The 22416-nt window shown below is 44.6% G+C and overlaps 3 protein-coding genes across 3 annotated transcripts in view; 2 read left to right on the top strand and 1 right to left on the bottom strand.

The window, feature by feature from the left end:
* The window catches only part of RPS2 (ribosomal protein S2), a 66011-nt gene extending 62918 nt beyond the window's left edge, over positions 1-3093 (bottom strand). Inside the window, exon 1 of the mRNA XM_075069138.1 lies at positions 3086-3093. The gene's annotated coding sequence lies outside the window, so the exon portion shown is untranslated. The remainder of the gene's footprint in view (positions 1-3085) is intronic.
* Positions 1611-5823, top strand: LOC116814850 (FAD-linked sulfhydryl oxidase ALR-like). The gene is made up of 3 exons (XM_032762790.2): positions 1611-2199; positions 3796-3995; positions 5658-5823. Exons 1-3 carry the CDS (start codon positions 1795-1797, stop codon positions 5818-5820), a joined length of 768 nt encoding a protein of 255 aa, XP_032618681.1. The 5' UTR covers positions 1611-1794; the 3' UTR covers positions 5821-5823.
* Positions 5824-7005: 1182 nt separating this feature from the next.
* On the top strand, positions 7006-12129 carry GFER (growth factor, augmenter of liver regeneration). Its single transcript, XM_032762728.2, has 3 exons — positions 7006-7209; positions 8216-8427; positions 10631-12129. The coding sequence occupies exons 1-3, from the start codon at positions 7006-7008 to the stop codon at positions 10791-10793; spliced, it is 579 nt and encodes a 192-aa protein (XP_032618619.1). The 3' UTR covers positions 10794-12129.
* Positions 12130-22416: the final 10287 nt, after the last annotated feature.

The raw sequence follows: 22416 nt of genomic DNA, 5'->3' as shown, positions 1-22416 counted from the left end.
CACCCCAGAATGCTGTTATGTAGCTTCCTGCAGTGATATTCCTCTGAGATCAGCTAGAGATGCTCTTATACAGGACACAGAGGTTGCAGCAATGAGTGTTGTTGCAAGGAAATTACAAACGAGGACTCCATAGAGACTATTCCGCTTGCAAGGCAGATACCCTGGCTGGAGTGAAATACCATTTCCACAGCAATCCAATAAAAGACACCACTTCACCCCACGTCAGATCAGAGGTTCTGTCCGGAAATGAGGGACCTGTAAGCAACATGTGACACTCCTCATCCATCTCAGGATTCAAGCCTCTGTTCCCCCCGTTGGACAAGGCACAATTCTCAGGTCATTACACACCCATCCTTGCAAGGGTTGAAGATACAGTGGCTGACTTTGGAAGTTCACATCTCATGTTTGAAACAGTCTTCACCATTTTAAATAGGTTTCTCCTACCCAGGGTTGGATAACCCTATCAGTGAGTTTTCTCATTAGCTTCAAGGGGCTTTGGATCAGGCCCCCAGAGAGGGTGAATGGCTCTGTACTACTTGACTTGTACTGAGAGACTCTGCAGACAGACTTTGTTTTTTCACCTGGTATTTACTGGTGTTTCAGCTGTGTTGAAATGGGAAGAGCAGGGATTTAGCTCATCAGGAAGAACAGGATTTGTAAACCCTGTTCAAACCAAACCTCCAGGATGTGTGCAGCATTTCCCCACACTCAGTCCAGCTAGTGTGTCTTTACCTACTGCCACACACGCTAGTGCTGGGATCTCAGTAACACTTTGCACAGATCAATGCACACACTAATTGATCCTGTCTTGTATTAATGGTTTTTCTGGTGTCCAGTCTAGCTGTGTCCTCTCTTAGCTGATGTCAAGAAGGGCAGTTAGGTGATGGGAAACCCGGACAGAATAGTTCTATAGCATAGTGTGCTCCATTTCTGTAGGACTAGCTAAAAGTTTCCTGCAGGGAAACCAAACATATGTCTGCTCACCAAATGGGAAGAGTGTACTTAGTGGTTAGAGCAGGGGACTGAAAGTCAGGACATCTGAGTTGTAGTCCCAGCTCTGCCACTTACTCACTGTGAGGGCAAGTCAGTTCAGCTCTGTGCCTCAGTTTCCCCACAGGGGAAACACTTCCCTACTTCTCTGGGGTCGAGGTTTGCATGGACTAGCTAATTATTTATCCAACACACTTTGTACAACTTTATACTACATTTATATAACTATTTTTACAACACACAACATGAGCTAGCTAACTATTTATGCAACACACTTCCCATAATTATGCTGATTCTACAGATGTGGGCACTGAGGGGTGAAGTGACTCCCCAGAGGTCATCGAATGAGATAGTGACAGAGCCAGGAAGAGACAAAGCTTTATCCACCCATACAGCTCCTTCCATCTCCCACCTGACTCACCTGCTCATGCCAAAATGCAACCACCAGTCCCAAAGAGGCATTGTGATGTCACATCATGCTGTCATCATATTCCACCCTGGGCTGCCACAGCATCCATGGCTAAGGGCTCAGGACTGTGTAGGAGCCACATCAAGTCTATACAATTAACTCCCACCCTCTCCATCAGTCTATCATTGTACTGATCCAGTAACAGCCGAGCGCTAGGGCAGGAGTCAGGGAGATTGTTCTGGACAGGCCTGGGACAGCGTATCAACAAGTTTAGTGTATTGTTTCCTTTGACTGTAGGATGTGAAGGGGGAAGACAGATACTTATTCCACGCTCTGAACAGCAGCGTCAGAGGTGAAAGATTCATCTTGTGGCCTCAGTTTAAAAACCCTCTTTCATGGCACCGCCACGGCAGACCAAGCCTTTAGTACAGGCCAAGCTCCGGAAAAAGAGCCACCTAATGCTGGTGTTTTACTGGAAAAAGAACAGGCAAGGGAAGAAACTGCCCTCTCCTCCCTTGGAGCCTTCCGCATCATCACCTTCTCCTAGTCTCACTGAGACCAGTGCCCCTAGCAGCAGCACCCAGCCCAACGTGCCTGGTGGATCTAAGCTGACAGCACCCCGGAAGAAGAAAGGCAGCCCAGCTTCGTCCAACTGGCCTGCCCCAGAGGAAGGAGCTCTGTCTGGCCTCCTGGGGGGAGCCCCATTTGTTGTGGCTGAGAACAGGTTCAAGAGAAAAGACTGCCCAGTCTGCCAAGACTCCATGGGCAAGAAGAAGAGGGACTCGGGTTCAGCAGCCAGGGTAAGGACAATTGGACAGGGCAGGTCTGGGCAGGACGGAGTAAGGGGTTGGGGAGTTTTCTTGTCACCGCATAGGGATGGTTGAAGGGGGATCAGAAATGGCCCCTGAGGAGTAATTGATGGAAGGGGGATCATTTTCCCGACAGGAATGGGTGAGGGAGGTCAGCCTCCCAAGGAGGGATAATGGGGATGCCAGGGGAAAGGTTGATAAGGGGGGCAGGGACTAGCCCAAAAGAGTGGCTGGTGGGGATTATGGATGTGTGGCAATGGAGAACAGGAATTGGACGTTGGGCCCCACGTGGGAAGAAGGTAGTGTTCCATATCCAGAGAGAGAATGCCATGCTTCTGCAGATGTTCCATGTCTGTAATATTCAAAAGAGGCAGCTTCCATGAGAGCCACTGCTAATGTGGGAAGCATGAACTATCTATATAGCAATTGCATAGCTAGAAGTCACACCCCGCTAACTTCAAGCATGGCTGACAACCGATGCAAATCCTGCTGAGAGCGTGTCTGACCGCCAAACCCCTCCCCACCAAACGGCTACTCACCTTTTACTTTACTTCCCACCCCCACTCCCTTCACTGTCCTCCTCCATTCCTGGGACATTTCACATTTGTCCTCAAAAACTGCCAGGTTAATTTCACTTTATTTGCAGACCCTTGCAGGGGCTCTTAGCTTTATAGATGACCCAGCTAATGCTGAGCTACAAACCCTGTGATCATTAACCATTCTTGCACATACAGTTTGCAGGCTCCACATTCACTCCTGGTCAACATTTCCTTCTCTATTCTGGAGAGAAAAATTCTTGTGTTCCTAGTTCTAACCCTCCAAACAAACTCTTCTAGCCAATGTGTTTCAATGAGGCTTCTAAGTACTGGAAGTATTTTTCTTTGTCTTCAGAGTCCCCATTAACAGCTTTGGAATGTTAGGACATGTCTACACTACAGCAGCACAGATCCAATGCAGCAGCTATAGCACTGTAGTGCAGATGCTTCCTACACTGATAGAAGGGGTTTTTCCATCAAGGTAGGGAGTCTATCCCCTGGAGAGGCAATAGCTAGGTCGATGGCAAAATTCTTCCACCATCCTAGCTGCACCTACAGTGGGGTTGAGGTCAACCTAATTATGTCACATAAGGTGTGTGATTTTTTTTTCCACAGCCCTGAGTGATGTAGCTAAGTTGACCTAAGTTTTAGGTATAGACCAGGCCTGTGGCTCTCTCATAAATTCATATTGTTTTGGAGTTTAAATGTCTTTGTTTGTTCCCTTAAATATGGTACTAGACCAGGAGTTCTCAAACTTTTGTACTGGTGACCCCTTTCACACAGCAAGCCTCTGAGTGTGACACCCTCCCATATAAATTTAAAAAAAAATTATATTTCACAGTATTATAAATGCTGGAAGTGAAGCGGGGTTTGGGGGTGGAGGCTGACAGCTCTCAGTAATACCCTTGTGACCCCTTGAGGGGTCACGACCCCCAGCTTGAGAACCCCTGTGCTAGACTGAACAAGCTGATTTAAATACAAGCTGAGTGGAAAGGACTGTTCTATCACAGTCTTAATGCGCTTGCAAATCCTTTGGCTTTCCTGACCCCAGGTTAAGAAGAAAGTACAACCTTCAAATTGTCCACTCAATACAGAAGAACTGGGGCGAAACACATGGGCTTTCCTTCACACCATGGCAGCATATTACCCGGATCATCCCAGCAACACCCAGCAACATGAGATGGCTCAGTTCATGGATTTATTGAGCAAGTTTTATCCTTGTGTAAAGTGTGCAAAAAATCTAAGGAAAAGGTGAGTCCTTGTGGAATAAGGTCTAGTCTGCTCGCAAACATACCAGGGGTAGGTAACCTATGGCACGCGTGCCAAAGGCGGCACCCAAGCTGATTTTCAGTGGCACTCACACTGCCCGGCTCTGCATTTTAACTTAATTTTAAATGAAGCTTCTTAAACATTTTAAAAACCTTATTTACTTTACATACAACAATAGTTTAGTTATATATTATAGACTTATAGAAAGAGACCTTCTAAAAACATTAAAATATATTACTGGCACGCGAAACCTTAAATTAGAGTGAATAAATGAAGAATTGGCACACCACTTCTGAAAGGTTGCCGACCTCTGAACTAAACCAATGCTAAACTTTAATTGGATATTCTTATTTAAGTTTAGTTTAAACCTGTTCTTGCACTGGTTTACATTTAAATTGGTTTAAAAAATCACACCTTACATTAAACCAAAGCAACCCTGCATATAGACAAGCATCAAAACAATCTACATGCAGGAAGCTGGCTTCAAGCACTGGTCTCTGTTAATGCGGGATGTAAATCAGCCTGTTTCCCAGTGGTGCAGATGCTTTTTCATCATCCCCAAATGATATATTCTGTGTTTAAATGCATCATAAGATATATCACGAGTAACACACAACTCCTGAGACAGTGCAGGCGCTGTGGTGGGGAATCCTTTGCTCCCAGGAGCTAATAGACCTGAGAGCACTCCTCCAGCAATGGTGTTTTCAGTGCTTTTGAATGGATTCGAGTTTATTACAATCTGTGAGAACCTGTTACAGACACTGTGAATACAGTCAGCCTGCGTCATGCTGGGGAAACAGTGACTTTCAGCTTCCAAAAGCAACCTCTACCCAGCAAGTAAAATAATCAGTTCCACAAGCTTAACCAGCAGAAAGTGGGTAAACATTTGAGCAAGTCCTGGTATATATTCCCTCCTTTAGAGGGCAGGGTTACATCTGCTGTAAACTGGAGCCTATTCATTACTCACAGTGGGAATTGAATTATATTACTATTATTATTATGATTGCAGTAGCACTCAAAATGTGCTCTCTAACTACAGATGAAGGCCTAGTCCTTGACAGACAAATGTATGAAACCAACAAGGAGAGGGCGGGGGTTTGTATTAGAGTCATAGATACTGATTTTGAAAAAACGAATTACAAGGAGCCCAAAATACACAACATCAGCTAAATGTTATTAAATCTGCCAACAGGTTTTCTCCTGTAAGAAGCTGATCACTGGGAATATTTTAAAGTATTAGTGAGCCCTGAAAATGTGATGGTTTTTGCAGAGGCAAAGGAGTTCGGACAGGGGCATCCAAACTTGGGTAGCATCAATAACTTGCTACGAGCCTGAAGGGCTATAAAATGGAACAGACTGCAGACACTTCATCATTAATGAGAGTTATCAGCTATTAGGATATGAACTATAGAGGATACAAGAATCTGCCTGGTGTGTTTCACCTTGATGAGTTGTGGTAGCTCAGAGCAAGATGGAGCATGGGACCTATATTTTCTATAAGAACAATTTTTCTATTGAAGATGGGGTGACTTCTGGCCACCTCTATAAACTCTGCAAGCACTTTAGTGACTCCTGGTTTGGAAAGTGAAATCAGTGATTCTGGACTGGAGTAAGTAGTGTTTTGATTCTTTTCCACCTCTGCAGCTTAAGCATAAAAAAGCCGGACACCAGCAACAGGAAGAAGCTATGCCAGTGGATGTGCCTGCTTCACAATGATGTGAACAAGATGTTGGGCAAACCAGAGTTTGACTGCTCCCAGATGGATGAACGCTGGCGAGAGGGATGGAAGGATGGTTCTTGTGTCTAGTTTATGGAGACGCCATTGGAAATAAGACTGATGTTATTATGATTTAAATACAAAAAGAACTGAACCTGGTGCAATATAATTAAAAACAATACAAGTAAACATATGTGTACATGTGTCTGAAATGTCTTTATTTTCTCAAGAATCTTCCTATTTTCACCTGCAACTCAGGAGAAGAACCCAGTGGTAAGCAATTATTTAGCTGCTAAGACTAGGACTTTAGGCCTGTCATGGGAACACGGTCACAAGTCATGACAGAAATTGTGTCAAGTTTTATCAGATCAAGCCTTTAAATATTCCATAAGTCCACTGATGTCAACATGTTAATAAATGTTTACAGGAGCATGATCTTAAGTTGTGTTTTCCATCTTTTTGTTTCCTTTACTCAGAGATGCCAGCATCTCAATACAATTAATGGGGACTGGAATAATGAAATCACCTTTAGCCTCAATTAAGTTTTTGAGAACATGGGGGACTGTAACATTTTTGTTTAAAAACTTAAACATGGGTCTCTCCCTGCTAACTACAAACATGGATTTACATGATTATCCTGTATTGTACATGCTCAAAACAGTTGCATTTTCTAAACAAAGCAAAGGCACAAAGCCTCAGTGAGCATCACATCCAAACCAAATTTCAAATGTCAGCCATTTTGGGTAGCCTTGTCTAAAACTTGGATAACCAGAATTTTGTAAATGAGAAAATTTTATGTTATTCACCTATGGAAAGAAATGGATGCAAGGACGTTATTTAAAGTAAGTCTTTACTGCTCAGGTTCTAACTACAGACAAATCTGCATAGGCTCCTGCAGATTCTTTTATCCTATTTGACGAAGTGGGTATTCACCCATGAAAGCTCATGCTCCAAAACATCTGTTAGTCTATAAGGTGCCATAGGACTCTGTCGCTTTTTACAGATCCAGACTAACACGGCTCTGATACTATCCCATGTCAGTTTCACTCTCTTTAGCGGCTGCTCTAGGGTGGGCCAAGGCCAGCAGAAGGGGGAAACCCCCAAGAGAATTTTTTCTCTTTTTTCTTTTCTGTTTCCTTCACCTCTTCCTCCCTTTCATCTTTGCTCCCTCCTCCACCATCCCTCACTCAGAGGCATCTCGCCCGCCTGCTAGGCCGCCTCCCCTGCCCACGGCTAGCAGTTGCAGAGGGGATGAAGAATGCCACCCGGCCCAACATGCATTGCGGTTCCAAGATGGCGGCGCCCAGTGAGCGGACAGGACGCCCGGCTGCCGGCCCGGCTGCCGGCCCCGGCGCTTTCCCCTTCCCCCTGCCCGACGCCGGGGCGGAGGAGCAGCCCAGGAGGAAGCCGTGCCGGGCCTGCACGGATTTCAGGAGCTGGATCCGGGAGCAACGGAAGCAGACGGCCTCGCAGAGCGGGGTGAGGGGGCGGCCGGGAGCAGCGCGGGAGGGGCTGGGAGGGGAGATGAGCCCCAGCGATCGCCATTCCCCTCCCGCCGCGAGGGGAGGATGGTTCCCTTCACGAGTTCCCCACCCCCTGTAATGTGCCCCCGAGGAATGGCCCCCTCCAGAATCCCCCTAGAGTGACCACATGTCCCGATTTTATAGGGACGGGCCTGATCTGGGGGTCTTTTTCTTATATAGACTCCTATGATCTCCCCACCCCCTGTCCTGATTTTTCACCCTTGCTGTCTGGTCACACTAAATCCCCCTCTTTCTACAGACAATAGTTGGTAGGGGAGTACGAATGATACACCTTTCCCCGTCACTCAGTGATGGAGGGGTGCACTTCCCCAGGACTCCCCTTACAGGATAGTATGAATGAGAACCCCCACTCCACCAGCACAGCCCTTCACAAGCTATGGTTGATGGGGATAGGAATGAGACACCCTCTCAGTGCTCCTTTTCACAGGCAATAGTTGATGGGGGATATGAATGAGACACCCCCCAAAAAACAAACAAACAAACAAAAGCTTGTCTTCACCGGCAGTGGTTAATGGGGGAGTACGAATGAGAACTTCTCCCCATGCTGCCCCACCCCAGCACAGTCCTTCACTGGCAGTGGTTAATGGGGGAGTACAAATGAAACCCCCCCCCAAACTCTCCTTCACAGGCTGTGGTTCACAGGGGGTAGGTATGAGGCACCCCCCATCTAGAACCTCCCCTTCACAGGCATGGTTGATGGACAGAAGGAGTATGAGACTATAGGCATGTCATTTAACCTCCCTGTGCCCCTATCAGCAAAAAGGGGAGTAATCATATTTGTCCACTTCATTTAAAAGGAGGTTTAATTAGCTAATATCGGTATGGGCCTTGAATTGAAGGTGCGCTAGAAACACAAAGCATATGGGGTTAGTGTGAGGTCTGGTGATTTTTTATCCGGAGTACTAATGTGCACATATAACCCTCTTATTTTTCTGACCCAGGAAGCATATGTTGAAGAGGAGAAGGAGAAGCCTCCAGATTGTCCTCTAGACAGAGAAGAACTTGGGAGAAACACATGGTCTCTCCTTCACACTATGGCAGCATATTACCCAGATCACCCAAGCAATTCCCAGCAGCAAGATATGACACAGTTCATTAACTTATTTTCTAAGTTTTTCCCTTGTGAAGAATGTGCAGAAGATCTGAGGGAAAGGTGAGTCTTTTAAAAATATATCTACAGATAAGAGATCAACCTAAAGTGTTGGACTCTAATGGTCTGGTTTGCAGATCATCTTTTCCAGTAGTTGGTATCTTTGTGCCTATTCTGTATTGTATTTTGTGTTGCAGAAATGTAGTTTTATGATTGAATAAATCATAAACAAGGACACAGGATATATACATTCAGAGGACAAACACTCTACTGCTGTCAGACAGCGCAGTAGCTCCAAGAACTAGTGAAAGGAGTTTTGTTTGTTTGCTGGTTAGAACCTGGCTCATAAGAACGGCCACACAGGGTCAGGCCAAAGGTCCATCTAGCCCGGTGTCCTGTCTTCCAACAGTGGCCAATACCAAGTGCCCCAGAGGGAATTAACAGAACAGGGAATCATCAGTGATCCATCCCCTGTCACTCATTCCCAGCTAACTACCCAAACTCTGCTCACTGTACAAAATGTTGTTCTGAACCCCAAAGGGCAGCCACATTGCCAGGTCAATATTAGGTTGACTCTTACCCAAAATACCACACTGTCAGCCAATCCTTTAGTGTTTAAAACTAAAGATTTATTATAAAGAAAAAAGAATAAGAGAGTTGTTAAATGGTAAAGCAATTAGGTACATACATGAGACTACAAAGTCCATCTATCAGGTTCTTAGCAGTGTTGGTGAGTTCACTGGCTTGAAAGTCCCTCTGGAACACATCCACAGCTTGGATGGGTCATTCAGTCCTTTGTTCAGAGCTTCATTTATAGAAAAGTTACTCCAGAGGTAAGAAGCAGGAACAAAGACAAAATGGAGAAGATGTAGCTACTCTGTATATTCTTTTGCTATGTGGCCTTTACTTCCTTTATCCTAAACACAAACTTCACAGCACATGGCATGGAAAAGCCTTGGAGTTCTGTCCACAGATAGGCATGCCCTTACATGTCTTGCTGACTCATAAGGTGTATCCCCAGGCTCCTTTCCATAGCTTCATTGTACCACCGATGACAGGGTAGGCAGTGCTGATGCCAATCTGTCCAGGGGTGTCACCCAGAAACACAGCACAAGTTTTGAAATATGGATATACCATACATATCTATAACTTACAATAAAAAGATGATACAAACATATAAACAAGATTAACATACTTGGCCAGTCATAACATTTTAACAGATAGCATGTGTCGTATCTGGTCAGATTCCTTGCAATTTAATAATATTGCTATTAACAATATTATAAAGTGTCCATATATTCCATACAGCGTCACACAAAGATAAGAATCTCTGGTATCAAATCAGTATCCTAACCTAGCAGGAAAAGTGAACTGCATGAAGAAGTTTATAGAAGTGTTTGCGTGCTTCTTTCAAAAAGTGACTAAAGATTCAGTACGGAGCTTCATATTTGGTACGTGGAGATGAGAAATCTTCTTGTCTTTTACCGGAGCAAACAGATCTTACAAAGCTACTCCAGTAATGATATTTTTACTGCTGTGGAGGGGTACCACTTTATACGATTAGCAGCTGCACAATGCAGATCCTATGGTTGCTAGCCAGCCTGTGTCACATTGGGGAAATAGAATCAATGATTTTGAACTTCCAAAAATGCCTTGCCTTAGTGACTGAAAGAATCAGCTTACGCTAGCTCAGACAGTAGAAGGAATGGCTGAATACAATACATGAGGTGGGCTGATATATATTCTGTCTGCTAGAGGGTAGAGCTTCATCTTCTGTACACCCAAGCCAATTCATTACCCACAAATGGAATTATCTAGTGCAAAAAAAGATAGTTTTGTATGTGAGAGCTCATTAGTGACTAAAACACCTTGATGGAGCCCAACATAGAAAAGATGCTCATTATTATTTACTTAATTTGCCAAGAGATACTCTCAGATCAAATTATTTATGAGCCTGAATACTTTTGCCATGGATAAACTGTTTTGATTGGCATCTAATTTTTTCCCAACCAAGGATGTGACTGATAAGGAGCTTCAGGAGAGCACCTAACTCACATGCATCCAAGCCAATTGCAGCCTTTAATGTGGAGGTGCAGCCTGCAATGAATACAGATCTCAGTATGCTGGCCTTTGTGGTCTCTGTGAGACATCTCAAAATAGAGGATGAGGGAGGCTCTGACCATCTGTGGGCCACACACCTGTTTTGGAGAGTGAAATCAATGCCTATAAAGTAGTAAACAGTGTTTGATTCCTCTTTCCTCTGCAGATTACGCACAAATCAGCCTGATGCCAGAAGCAGGAATAATTTGTCCCAGTGGCTATGCCTGCTTCATAATGACATCAACAGGAAGCTGGGGAAGTCTGAATTCGACTGCTCCCGGGTAGATGAACGCTGGCGAGATGGTTGGAAAGATGGTTCCTGTGATTAATCAGTAGAGACTCTACAGGAAGTCAGACCAATTCTAGTATAATAAGAATCATCCCTGATGTGAACTCAGTACAAGGAGCTGCAGCTCAATAGTTTGTATGTGTGGCTGACATGACTTGTGGAAATAAATGTGTCTCCTGCTCTAAAAGGCAACTCAGAAATCTCATCCCAACAGAATATTGTTTTAGGGGGTAACTAATATATGGTCATGTAGCTGCTGGGACTGGAATCATACATGTGCCACAGGAAGTGCCAGAAACTTGCAAAGCTCTGTCACTGGGACAGTTCACAGTAAGGAAAAGTCTCTCAATTTCTACAGTTCTAGGGGCACCTCGTGACTGCTGTTCCTTTCACTTTTTACATAGTCCTAGCCTCCTCCTCTTCTACATTTTTGTTTATCTGCAAACATTGCCATCAAGTTTTAGGCAGTGCCTTTCTTCCTCTGTGTCACTTCAGCCCGTTCTGCTGGTCTTACAACTGGCAGCCCCACTACAAATCCATAAGTCTGCTCCATTCTGTGCCTACCATGTTGTCCTTTGTCTCTTCTTCCAGAGTCTATGAGCTGTTGTCTGTTAATGCTATTTAACCATTAATTCATCTGCTGCCCACTTACTTGCTAAAAGGCCTCAAGGCAGATAGATTTTATTTAAACTTTAAAAATCATGGAATCCAGATCTCTCATTCCAGCCATGATAAATATCCTCATTTTGTGTGTTCCTTTGTCTAATCTTTCAAGAGGGCATTTCTGGAAGAAAAAAGAAGCACAAAAACCTCAAGTAGAACAAATGGCACAAATTAATTAGCTGAATTTTAAACATTGTGATTTGATTGCTAATTGTTTGGGCTCATTGGAAGCATGACGTAAGAATTCCCATGGAACCACCTGCGTTTAACATATTTATTTTTAATCTCTGCTGTGAACTTTTGTTGTTTGTAGAAGTGGTTGCAATGATGTGTGTGTATCATCTGGTTGTAATGAAGCCAATTCAGATGAGTTTTACCTCTAAGAGTGTGTTATGAAATCCTTGATAGATAATCACAGACTGGACTGGTCTGTATGCTCCTAAGGTGAAAATCTCTCTTGGACAGGCCCTCTGCTCAAAGTTCTGTGCAGCATTTGAATTCCATTTGCCTTGTGTTAGTTTTAAATAATACCTAGGCCTGCCCTGCATTGTGGACTTAAAGTGGTGCATGGTGTGAAATTCACCCCTAGGAACTGGTCAAGTTCCATACTGTGTATTGGGCCGCTAGGTCTGCATTCTTTGTGGGTGGGGTGGGGGGGGGGAGTGAGAGAGAATTTCAGATGAACGTGAAATAAAAACAGCTTGTTTAAAATACTTTAGTTGCTTTGCTGGACTTTGTCTATGTAGACAAATTTAAATTGTGAGAATTATTGCAAGATATTAAAGATATAGCATGCAGTCTTTTTTCCTTAAATTTGTAAGGATTTCTGGGTACCAAATAGTCATGTGACATTGTGTGAAGTGTGACTGTCATCTGGGTCTCTATTTTCTGCTGATGTTTTAAAACTATCTGGGGGGTTTTGGTGAACATCCTAAGTGTGTCGTCTCCTGAGCTACTTCAGCATAAGCAGTGATTTATGGAAGTAGATTGGGGGTGGCATGGAAATTGTAATGGGTGGTATCTCTGTAAGTGAACAGGGTGCTAATACCTTCTATTAGCAAACATCTGATCCAGAGACTATGGTACCAAGGGCTCCTTGGAGAACATGTGAACAATCAAAGCTTTGAGAAAGTGTTCAGATAATTTAACCCTCTATTACCCTTTCAAGCCAGACCTGTTAAAACAATACCATACTGTGTTTTTTTCCAAGTTAGTTGCATTCAGCAGGCGGTGTATTTTATCTCACTGTCTGCAACCCTGTCCTCAAAGTAGGACTAATCCCCAGAGAGATTTTTGCCCCAAATCCCTCAAGAATTGAACTCACAACCCTGGGTTTAGCAGGCTAATGCTCAAACCACTGAGCTGTCCTTCCCTGCCTCCCTCCCTGAGTTTGAATCCCCATCTGAGAAACAGTAAATGGAATTAAACCTACTCCATAGGGTTATTAGAAGGCATCATTAATGCCAATAAAGTGCTGTGATTCCCTTCAGTGAAAGGGGCCATAGACATGAAATTATTCTGTAGGCAAGATTCTTGCCTGTCAATTTTTGCCCTAATTTGGCTAAGGGCGAAGTACCTGCTACTCTCATTGACTCAGTGGAAGACAAATTGTGGATTCAACACACCCTCTCAGGATCAGACCTGTAACTGCACCACAGAATAACTGAAGTGTAGCAGAACTCAAACAGACAAGTGTCCAGAGTTTTGTGGCTAGTAGCCCAGGTAAAGGGAATATTCATGTTAACTACATGCAAGTTGTCTGGCCTCAAGCTCCCCTGTGCTGCCACCAGAATGAGGGAGACTGCAGCCCCAACAGGACTTCCCATTATGCGATGAACTAGGGTAAGGAGAGGCAGGTGCTCCTTAATGATCACCTGGGGTATAATTCCAACACTGCTTCTTGCAGCATTTAGCATCACAAATAACATGCTGCTCTCACTGGCCAGTTTGCATTCACGGTGGTGGGGCTTGCGGAATAGAGATCGGGGAGCAACAAGGGAATCATCTGACTCACGAATAAGGCAGCTCTGCCTCCCATTGCTGGCAAGTAATCTGTGGGGTTGCTGACTGAAGCTTTGGGAGGGACAACATCTAAGATTTTCCCAAGGATTAACTGTTTCTGTGCAGCGTATTGGGCGTAAATATTCTCCTTTACAACTAGAGCACTGGGGATAGTTCTACCCATTGATATTTTTACCTTTTAAATCTGTCAGCAAATGTAAGGAATCTCCACTTCCCTGCAGCTATTTCATGATATCCATCTTATGCTGACTGCTGCAGACAGGGACTATGCTCTGTACTTTTTTTAAAAAAATGACTGCTGGTTTCCTAGCCCTACAACCCTCTTTTGCCTACAGCACAGGGGATGGCAATGCAAGCTCCCCCTCCACTGTGCATTGATATGGAGGGTCTGCTTGCAGGAATGAAAGCACAAGCGCTATCTCCATGGTTATCCAATACCCAGCACTTCTCTGGAGACTGCCTGCAAGGTAGTTGTGATGTGGCCAGTATCCACTGGTAATGAAAACACTGACTCATTCATGTCGATCACCAAGCAGCTAACAGGTTTAGGGTTGTTGCTTGCTACTAACCTAGGTCAAATTTGAACCAATGCTCATATTCTATTACTAATCCCTTGAGCCATCAACTTCATTTTTATGATTTCTCTTAAAGTTTCCAGTAACAACGATAACCAGCAGCACCAGTGTTTTATCTGCCTAGCTTTGAAGCTGTTCTCCCTGCCTTGGGCATGTGATAATCTTGGTCTATCAGTGCTTAGTGAATCAGAAGCTTCTACAGCACAGAGTCCTCATGGGTACGCTGCATGAAAGACTTCTCCAGTGGAAAACCCTGCAACCTGAGTGGCAGTGATTAGATCAGGGCCCGGTAGGCGGGACTCCTGGGTTCTGTTCCTGACACCCACTGCCTCGCTGTGTGCCCCAGGTTGAAAGGTGCTCTTTCAGCGCAAAGTGTTATTTCTGTGCATTGTGCCAGCTCAGGTGTTTACTTTTCCTTAATGTTACAGCAATCCATTCATGTAAAAGCTCAGTTGGGCCAAGTTTTCTTCTCATGCGTGAAACACCATCACACCTGCCCCTACAGCACTGCCTACCCCAGCCCCCTTTAGGATCTCGGCTACACTGTGATGTTGAAGTTTGTATCAGCTCTGCAGAAGAGTTCTGTCGCATTTCAGCCAAGTAGCCACTGGAGGGCAACAGAGCATATATTTCCTTGACTTCCTCATTTCTTTCTCATGCTTTTAGATCACAGCAGAAACTGTCCAAGCCGCCCCTGGGTTTCTGTCTGCTACTTGTCCCCTTTCTGTGGATGGTAGGAGGGAATTTCTTATTTGTTACTCTTCAAACCAATGGCATGTTGATTTTAACTTTGGTTCTGTGGTTACCTGCCATGTGCACTGCTCTTTTCATTGTTCCCTTTTATGGAGAGAAGTGAGAGAGGGGGAACCCCCCTGCATGTCGCTGAAATCTGCACTCAGCACCACAGGCAAACACAGGCCAGCATCCAGACAGTATGTCCAGCGTGCTTTCTACCTGGTGTTCCTAGTAGTTATTCCCAATATGTTGAAGAACCCAGCCGCTGCTCCCAAGCATACGGCAGATAAGGAAATGGAAAAGCCACTTTAAAAGCATTTGCCTCATCTGCTCATTTTATAATCATTTTCTCAGCTAAAGGATTTTTCTGGGGTGTATTTATTTTTTGCTGCATTGCAAATGGTGCTAGATTCTGTAAAAACAACTAATAATAATAATGATAGCTCTTAGCATCCATTCTCAAACTGCTTTACTCATGGGGAAACTGAGGCAGAGAGTGGTGAGGTGACTGGCCCAAGGTCACTCAACAGGCTATTGGCAGTGTTAGGAATGGACCCCAGGTCTCTTGAGTCCTAGTCCAGTGCTTTAGCAACCATGCACACTACCTAGATAATCCCTGCCCCAAGGAATTTACAGACTAAAGAAATGTTGGCATTAATGGTCCCTACCTTGTGTGTTGTGTCAGCTCCTCCCACTGCTGGGGGAAGGGCTGCCCTGTTTCCTCCTCCTTTCGGTGGCCAGCTGCCGGAGAGCAGCTTTTAGTTATGGTCTGTTTCACAGCTCCTTCACCCAATGGCAGAGGCTGCAGAGATCAGTTGAATCAGCGTGTTTCCAATCAGTGCCTCCTACCTTTTCCTGAAGACAGCCTAGCCCAGGGCTGAATTGGGCCCCTGTGCTGCAACCAGGATCTCATCTGAACAATCAGAGTCATTGATCAACACTGTTTTGCTGTCTCTGCACCAGCGAACAGTGCTGAGGTCTCAACAAGAACAAGGAAGTTCGTTATTATTTTAAATATTATTCCAGTAGCACCTTGAGACCTCAAACAAGCCAGGCCTGTCTGTGCTGAGTGTTGGACAAACAGAAAAATGATAGTCCCCGGCCTTAAGAACTTGCATGCTAAAGACCAGATATAACAGGTGGGTCACGAGATGGTAACAAACGTAATAGGAAGTTAGCCAGGAACAGTGATCACAACTCGCTTTGTGTGGAAGAACCTCTGCGTTTGCATGGGTGCAAGAGATAGAGAGCAAATGGCAACGTTAAATAACCTCCATCCCCTTTAAAAAACAAGTCAGACGTTCCACCCAGCCCCCTTCAGAGTGTTTCTCTCTTTTGTTAAAGCACTGAGCTGTAATTTCTAAAACACAAGCGCTGGACCGTGACAGTGAGCACTTCCCCCTTTGACTCTTAACTAAGTTTAGCCAGAACCCAGCTTTTCTCTGCCTTTGTCATTTACAGCTGGTGTGAAATGCTACCAGTGGTGTAAATAAGTGGAGAATTTTGACTGGTATGGTTTACGCTCACTTTGGACAAGTTTAAATGACAATATAAGGTGCAAAGTAGTGGAGCAGTTTGGCCTTGGGGGTAAGGAAAAGGGCTGGGACTAAGGAGATCCTGCTTCAATTCCTAGCACTATCAGACTCCCTATATGACTTTGGGTAAGTCAGTCTCTCTGGCCTTAGTTCCCCATCTGTAACATGGGGAAAATTCTCCTTCCCTTTCTTGTTTAGATTATAAGCTTTTTGGGAGTGGGACTGTGATTCTCTCTGAGTATGTACAGCACCTAGCGCAGTGGGGTCCTGACCTTAGTGTGCACCATTGTAATACAAGTAGGTTCCACAAGTTTTTTTGTTAAGCTTCAATTTTCCTTTGAACTCCAGGAATTCCTTTAGTATTCACAATGCATGATCATTTAAAACACAAAAAGCCATTCCCCATTCTCAGAAGGTAATGGCAGATCCCATCCTCATCACACTTTTCTAGGTTTTTGCAGACCTGGCCTGACAGCCCTTGTATTCTCAGGCAACAGAGAAATACAAAACCAAATGAACTGCAAGTGCTTCTCTTGCAAGGGTTCCTAGTGGTTCACTGTAGCTCAGATGAGAGCTGTAGTAGCTACACATGTCAGATCACCGCTCAGGCTACCATGAATCTGCCCCTTGTCTTTGTAGCTGTCCATCTCTGTTCTCATTACCATCCTGCTTCGCTGGAGTACTGAACAGACAGCAGGTGACTAGTGCAAAAAGCAATGGTTTGGTCTGGCTCTCCACAGAATGTGACGTACTGCCATAGATCTAATGGAGTGTATGGAGTTCAGCTAGGGATCCTCTTTCCCTTACTTCACGATGAAGCGAATGAATCTGAGCTCTTTCTAGACCTACCAACATTCAGCCCTGGCCTCATGCCAGGCTAGATTAAAGGTTTGGAAAATCCAATATTTGGAACTCCCCCCAAAATGTCTTGTGCTCTGAAACCTTTAGTGAAGGAACAAACACCATGTTCACTGGATTGGATTGCGCCCCTAGAACGCCTCCCCTCATGGTCATTATAAAATCCTCTGGCTTTTTTTTTGGCCAATCTTGGGGTTTTGTGAACCCATCTGTCTAGTGCAAATAGAGTCTTAGGGATGCAGAATGCAGTGAACCAGGATTCCCCGGCAGTTTCTATTAGAGAAGTTACTCTCCACTTCCCCTCCTTTTATAAAAATATCATCTTGCGTTTTCTGCTTATTAAATGGCTGCTAAATTCCACCTCAGAGGTGGCTGCACATCAGCAGTGGATGAATGAACATTATATAAGTAGCCTTAAAGTAACTTTGGGATGCTCCAGAATGGAAGACGCTAGGTAGTTCTAGAATAACAGCATGCTCAGGTATTGTCAGTGGACTAATCCATTACCTCTGGTACTGTGCATCGTGGATTTCCACACACTCCCTGAAAAGATTTCCGTTAGCTCTTTTCTATCTTCCCAGAGGCTAATTGTATGAGGCAGTTTTGTTCAGATGTTGGTGTGTGCCAAGCAAAGCGTTTCAGAGTAGCATGATCATAAACAAAGTGTTTATATTTGCTAAAGGGCAAAGCATTGCAATTGCACATGCCAGTCCAGTAATAAACAGAGAACGTGCTGTATCACCATTACCATCTGCTTGAACAGACCAGGTCAAATTCAGCCTGATGTGGTTTAGCTGAAGTCAATGGACTTTACACCACGGACAAAATCTGGCCCATTGTCTTGCAGGGGCCAAGCACCTGAAAAGTGCTTACTCTTAACTTATTCTGAGTGCTGATCTGAATCAGATTCACTGTAAATTCATTGCCATCAGGGCTGAAGAGTTTCACATCGGTAATTTGTTTTTAGGGTTTCATTGAAGCAGAGGTGGCCATAGATTGGGTTAACCTCGAGTAAGAGCAGGAACAGAGAAAAAACATTGTCCACTGCAACTCTGCTGCAGGGAAGAGGTCAAGGACCTTCATGCATTTGGTTACATTGGCTTATGTTGCCTGCTGCCATACTTCATATGGGCCTGATCCTGTGCCCAGTGAAATCAGTGCTAAATCTGGTCTTTGGGGATGATGCCCTTCACACTACGTGGACAAGCCATTCTACACCTCTCTCTACACTAGCACTTTTGTTGGTAAAGCTTTTGTCAGCCAGGGGTATGAAAAAACAGCCCTCTTACTGACATAAGTTTACCGGACAAAAGTGCTGGTGTGGATAGCGCTAAGTGGGCAGGAGAGACTCTCCTACCAACATTGCTAAAGTCACTCAGTGGGGGTGGTTTAATTATGCTGGCAGAAGAGCTCTCTCCTGCCATCAAAGAGCAGCTACACGGGAGACTTTACAGCTGTGCCACTGTAAGATCTGTAGTATAGACATAGCCTAAAAAGCAGCATAAGAGGAGATCAGGGTGTCGTTATGAGCCTGACCATGAAAGTCAGTGGGAGTTTGGCTATTGACTTCAATGGGAGCAAGATCCCACACTCCAGGAGCTAAGTGGATTATATTAATATACAGGAGAATTTCAATGTGGCAGCTGTGCTAACACCCAAGGCCCCCGTGACAGGGATATCTGAACATCTCCAGGTGTTGGTGTTGGCCAACAAGAGCCAGATGATTTCTGGGGTACAGCAGGCGGGATCAAGTGAGTTTAAACCAAGTCCCACAGTTCCTCTGGGTGGCATCTCATAATCTGCCACAACATTTTTCCAGAATGCGTAGAGCGTAAAGGCAGCACTGGATACCCTGGGATACCTCTTCAGTGTGCAGCACACGTCTGTCAAACAGTGCTGCCTAATGTGAATACTGCTTCAGAAGCAAAGGAGCTTACCCAGTGACCAGTGTATGCACAGCAGTGTGAATGGACACAATCACTGCAGAATAAGGATATAAACGATCCCATAACTTCTGCATGTAGACAAGACCTGAGTGATGCAGGGGCAGATCCCCTTTTTGGGCTGTGTCTAGACTGAACGCTACAGCAGCACACCTGCAGCGCAGCCGCTGTGCCATGGTAGCCCTTCAGTGGTGACATGTACTACAGCGATGGGACGGGTTCTCCAGTCACTGTACTAAATCCACCTCTGAGAGGTGGTGGCAGCAAGGATCAAGCGAAGAATTTCTGTCGACCTCGTACTGTCTGCACAGGGACTTAGGTCAGCTTGACTACGTCACTCTGGGGTGTGGCTTTTTCACACCTCTGAGCAACATACCTGGGTTGATTAATCTTCTAGTGTAGACCAGCCCCTCAGGGACAAAGGAGTGACTACGTCACTGAAAGCTACATAAGAATAGCTAGGAGCAGAATTCACCCCAGTGGACATGAGCGCGTGTCTGGCACCCAGCAATAAAAAAGAAACAGTTGCAATTCTTAATGCTAGAAGAATAAATGATGGATAACTATGGATTGAAAAGAACGTGTATATATAAGCCCCCAGGCACAGCAGTCAGTAGGGGTTTGGGAGGCCTGCAGTAATTACATAATCAATGTCTTGTATTATATACATGTAGCCTTCTGAATTTCTAAAACCCGCCAAGAAATGAGTGAAAGATTCACAGCACCAGGTTCTTTAGAACAATTGGTCTCGTTTATACTCATATCAGGCCTAATAATGTGCTTTACAATGTCTTTTCCTCTCTCAAAGAATTTTATCTCAGTGCAAAACAGTTACTGCTGAGTGTTTTATCCTATGCTCTAAGTTTAGTTTACTGCAGCCATGAAAATCTGCATCAGGCCAACTGAAAGGTTAATTAGTCAAGTTTCTGGCGTTAATGTTGACATTTCCTTCCCATATCTTACTTTCAACACAGTGACTCCAGGTGCTGGGCTCATGCCCAAAAACGAATCAGGTCTTAGAGCACTGTGGATGTGCAGGCTGTAATGCTCCAATCATAGAACTAAAGAGGTCTTTAGTTCAGTCCCCTGCACTCATGGCAGGACTAAGGATTATCTAGGCCATCCCTGACAAGTGATTTTAAGAACAGGGTAGACAAACCTCCAATGATGCAGATTTCACAACCTCCCTAGGCAATTTATTCTAGTGCTTAACGACCCTGACAGTTAAGAAGTTTTTCCTAATGTCCAAATTAAACCTCCGTGGCTGCAATTTAAGTCCAGTGCTTCTTTTCTTATCCCTAGGAGTTAAGGAAGAGACAATTTTTCTCCCTCCTCCTTGTAACATTTTCTGTACTTGAAAACTGTTATGTCCCCTCTCAGTCGTCTTCTCCAGTTTTTTTTTCAATCTTCCCTCATAGGTCATGTTTCTAGACCTTTAATCTTTTCTGTTGCTCTTCTCTGGACTTTCTCCACTTTGTCCACATCTTTCCTGAAATGTGGTGCCCAGAACTGGACACAATACTCCAGCTGAGGCCATATCAGCGTGGAGTACAGCGGAAGAATCACTTCTTGTGTCTTGCTTACAACACTCCTGCTAATACATCCCAGAGGGATGTTTGCTTTTTTGCAACAGCGTTACACTGTTGACTCATATTTAGCTTCTGATCCACTATGACCTCCAGATCTCTTTCCACAGTAGGCAGTCTTCCTAAGCAGTCATTTCATCTCCATCTTGGAGGGGGGAAGACCTGCCTCATCTCTCACCACAATGTATTCAGTGTTACTAACTCTCATCATTTTATCATGAGTCTTGTTATATTCAGTGTTTTTTCTTAAAGCCCCAGCTCCTGGAGTCATGTGATTAGGCAATCATCTCAGTTGTTATCTTTTAAGAGAAGTAAATTATTAGGCACCTTGTGTCTGTAGATAAGTTTGAAAATGTAACAAGCACATTCTGACAGCTCAGAAATAAAAAACAAAAAATCTCACTTTTTTTCTTCAAGGCTCATGATTTTTTTGGGGGATGGGGGCAGTCTAGCTCCTGGTTTTTGAACACTATGGTTTGGCAATGCTGTGCATTCTAGGAAAAGAAAACAGATACAACAGAACTGATGCAATCCTATAGTGCTTGCTCCACTCCTGCCCTGCAGTGGGGAGCTGGAACTCTGCAGCTTCCTGTGGACTGTGAGGCTGGGCCCTGTGGCAACTCTCGCTGCAAGAACATGGAGGGCTGTTGGGGGTGGGTCAACTAAGTGATGAAAACGTGGACAGTCTGCAAGGATCTACTGTCCATAACCCTACATAGAAGCGGTGCAGTGAGCTGTGGCTGCTATAGCCCACGGCTGTGCAAACGATCTGTGCCCCTTCTCTGAGGGGAGGGGATTCCATCTGCACAGTGTAAACACATATCACAGAGCTTTTATGGAGTATTTACCTAGTACACTGTGGTTCTAAAGAAGCCACCCTGGTCTGTCATGAACGAACACGGGACCTGTCATACTGGGGCAGAACAGTGAGCTAGCCAGTCTGCTACCCTGTCTCCAACAGAGACCTACCCTGCGTCTTCAGAGGCAAATAAACCCCCGTCTAGTCGTGCAATATTACAACATAGGGAAGGGACTGGATTTCTGCCTGACATTTCAGACATGCCCACAGCTTTTCGTTGTTAGCTGGCCATGTACACCCTGATACTGGTTGTCAGCAAAGTGAAATTAAATGGGATAAGAAACACAGTTTACAATGGGTAGCGGTTCTGCATTATGAGCATAAAACCAGCGGGGAAGGAAAGCTAAAGTCACTACATGATAAACTGTTGCACAGGATGTACTGGACTCTGCAGAAGTTAGACAGATGAGACTTGAGGGAAAAGTGACAAGCCTCAGATCTGGGATCTTTCTGCAGAACTTAATTTATGTGCTTTGGTCATGCTCCAAACACTCCAGACTTAATTTGGTCTGGACATTTATTTGTCCTGAAATTATCATCATTTGTATTACACTAGTGCCTGGAGCAGGGGTAGGCAACCTATGGCACGGGTGCCGAAGGCGGCATGCGAGCTAATTTTCAGTAGCACTCACACTGCCCGGGTCCTGGCCACCGGTCTGGGGGGCTCTGCATTTTAATTTAATTTTAAATGAAGCTTCTTAAACAGTTTTAAAACCTTATTTACTTTACATACAGCAATAGTTTAAGCAGCAGAGAATCCTGTGGCACCTTATAGACTAACAAACGTTTTGGAGCGTGAGCTTTCGTGGGTGAATACCCACTTCGTCAGACGCAGGTAGTGGAAATTTCCAGGGGCAGGTATATATATGCTGGCAAGCAAGCTAGAG

The sequence above is a fragment of the Chelonoidis abingdonii genome, chromosome 9 (assembly GCF_003597395.2).
Source record: "Chelonoidis abingdonii isolate Lonesome George chromosome 9, CheloAbing_2.0, whole genome shotgun sequence".
Taxonomy (NCBI): Eukaryota; Metazoa; Chordata; order Testudines; family Testudinidae; genus Chelonoidis; species Chelonoidis abingdonii.
Note: the sequence above shows the minus strand (reverse complement) of the source record. Positions and strands in the feature narration are given on the sequence as shown.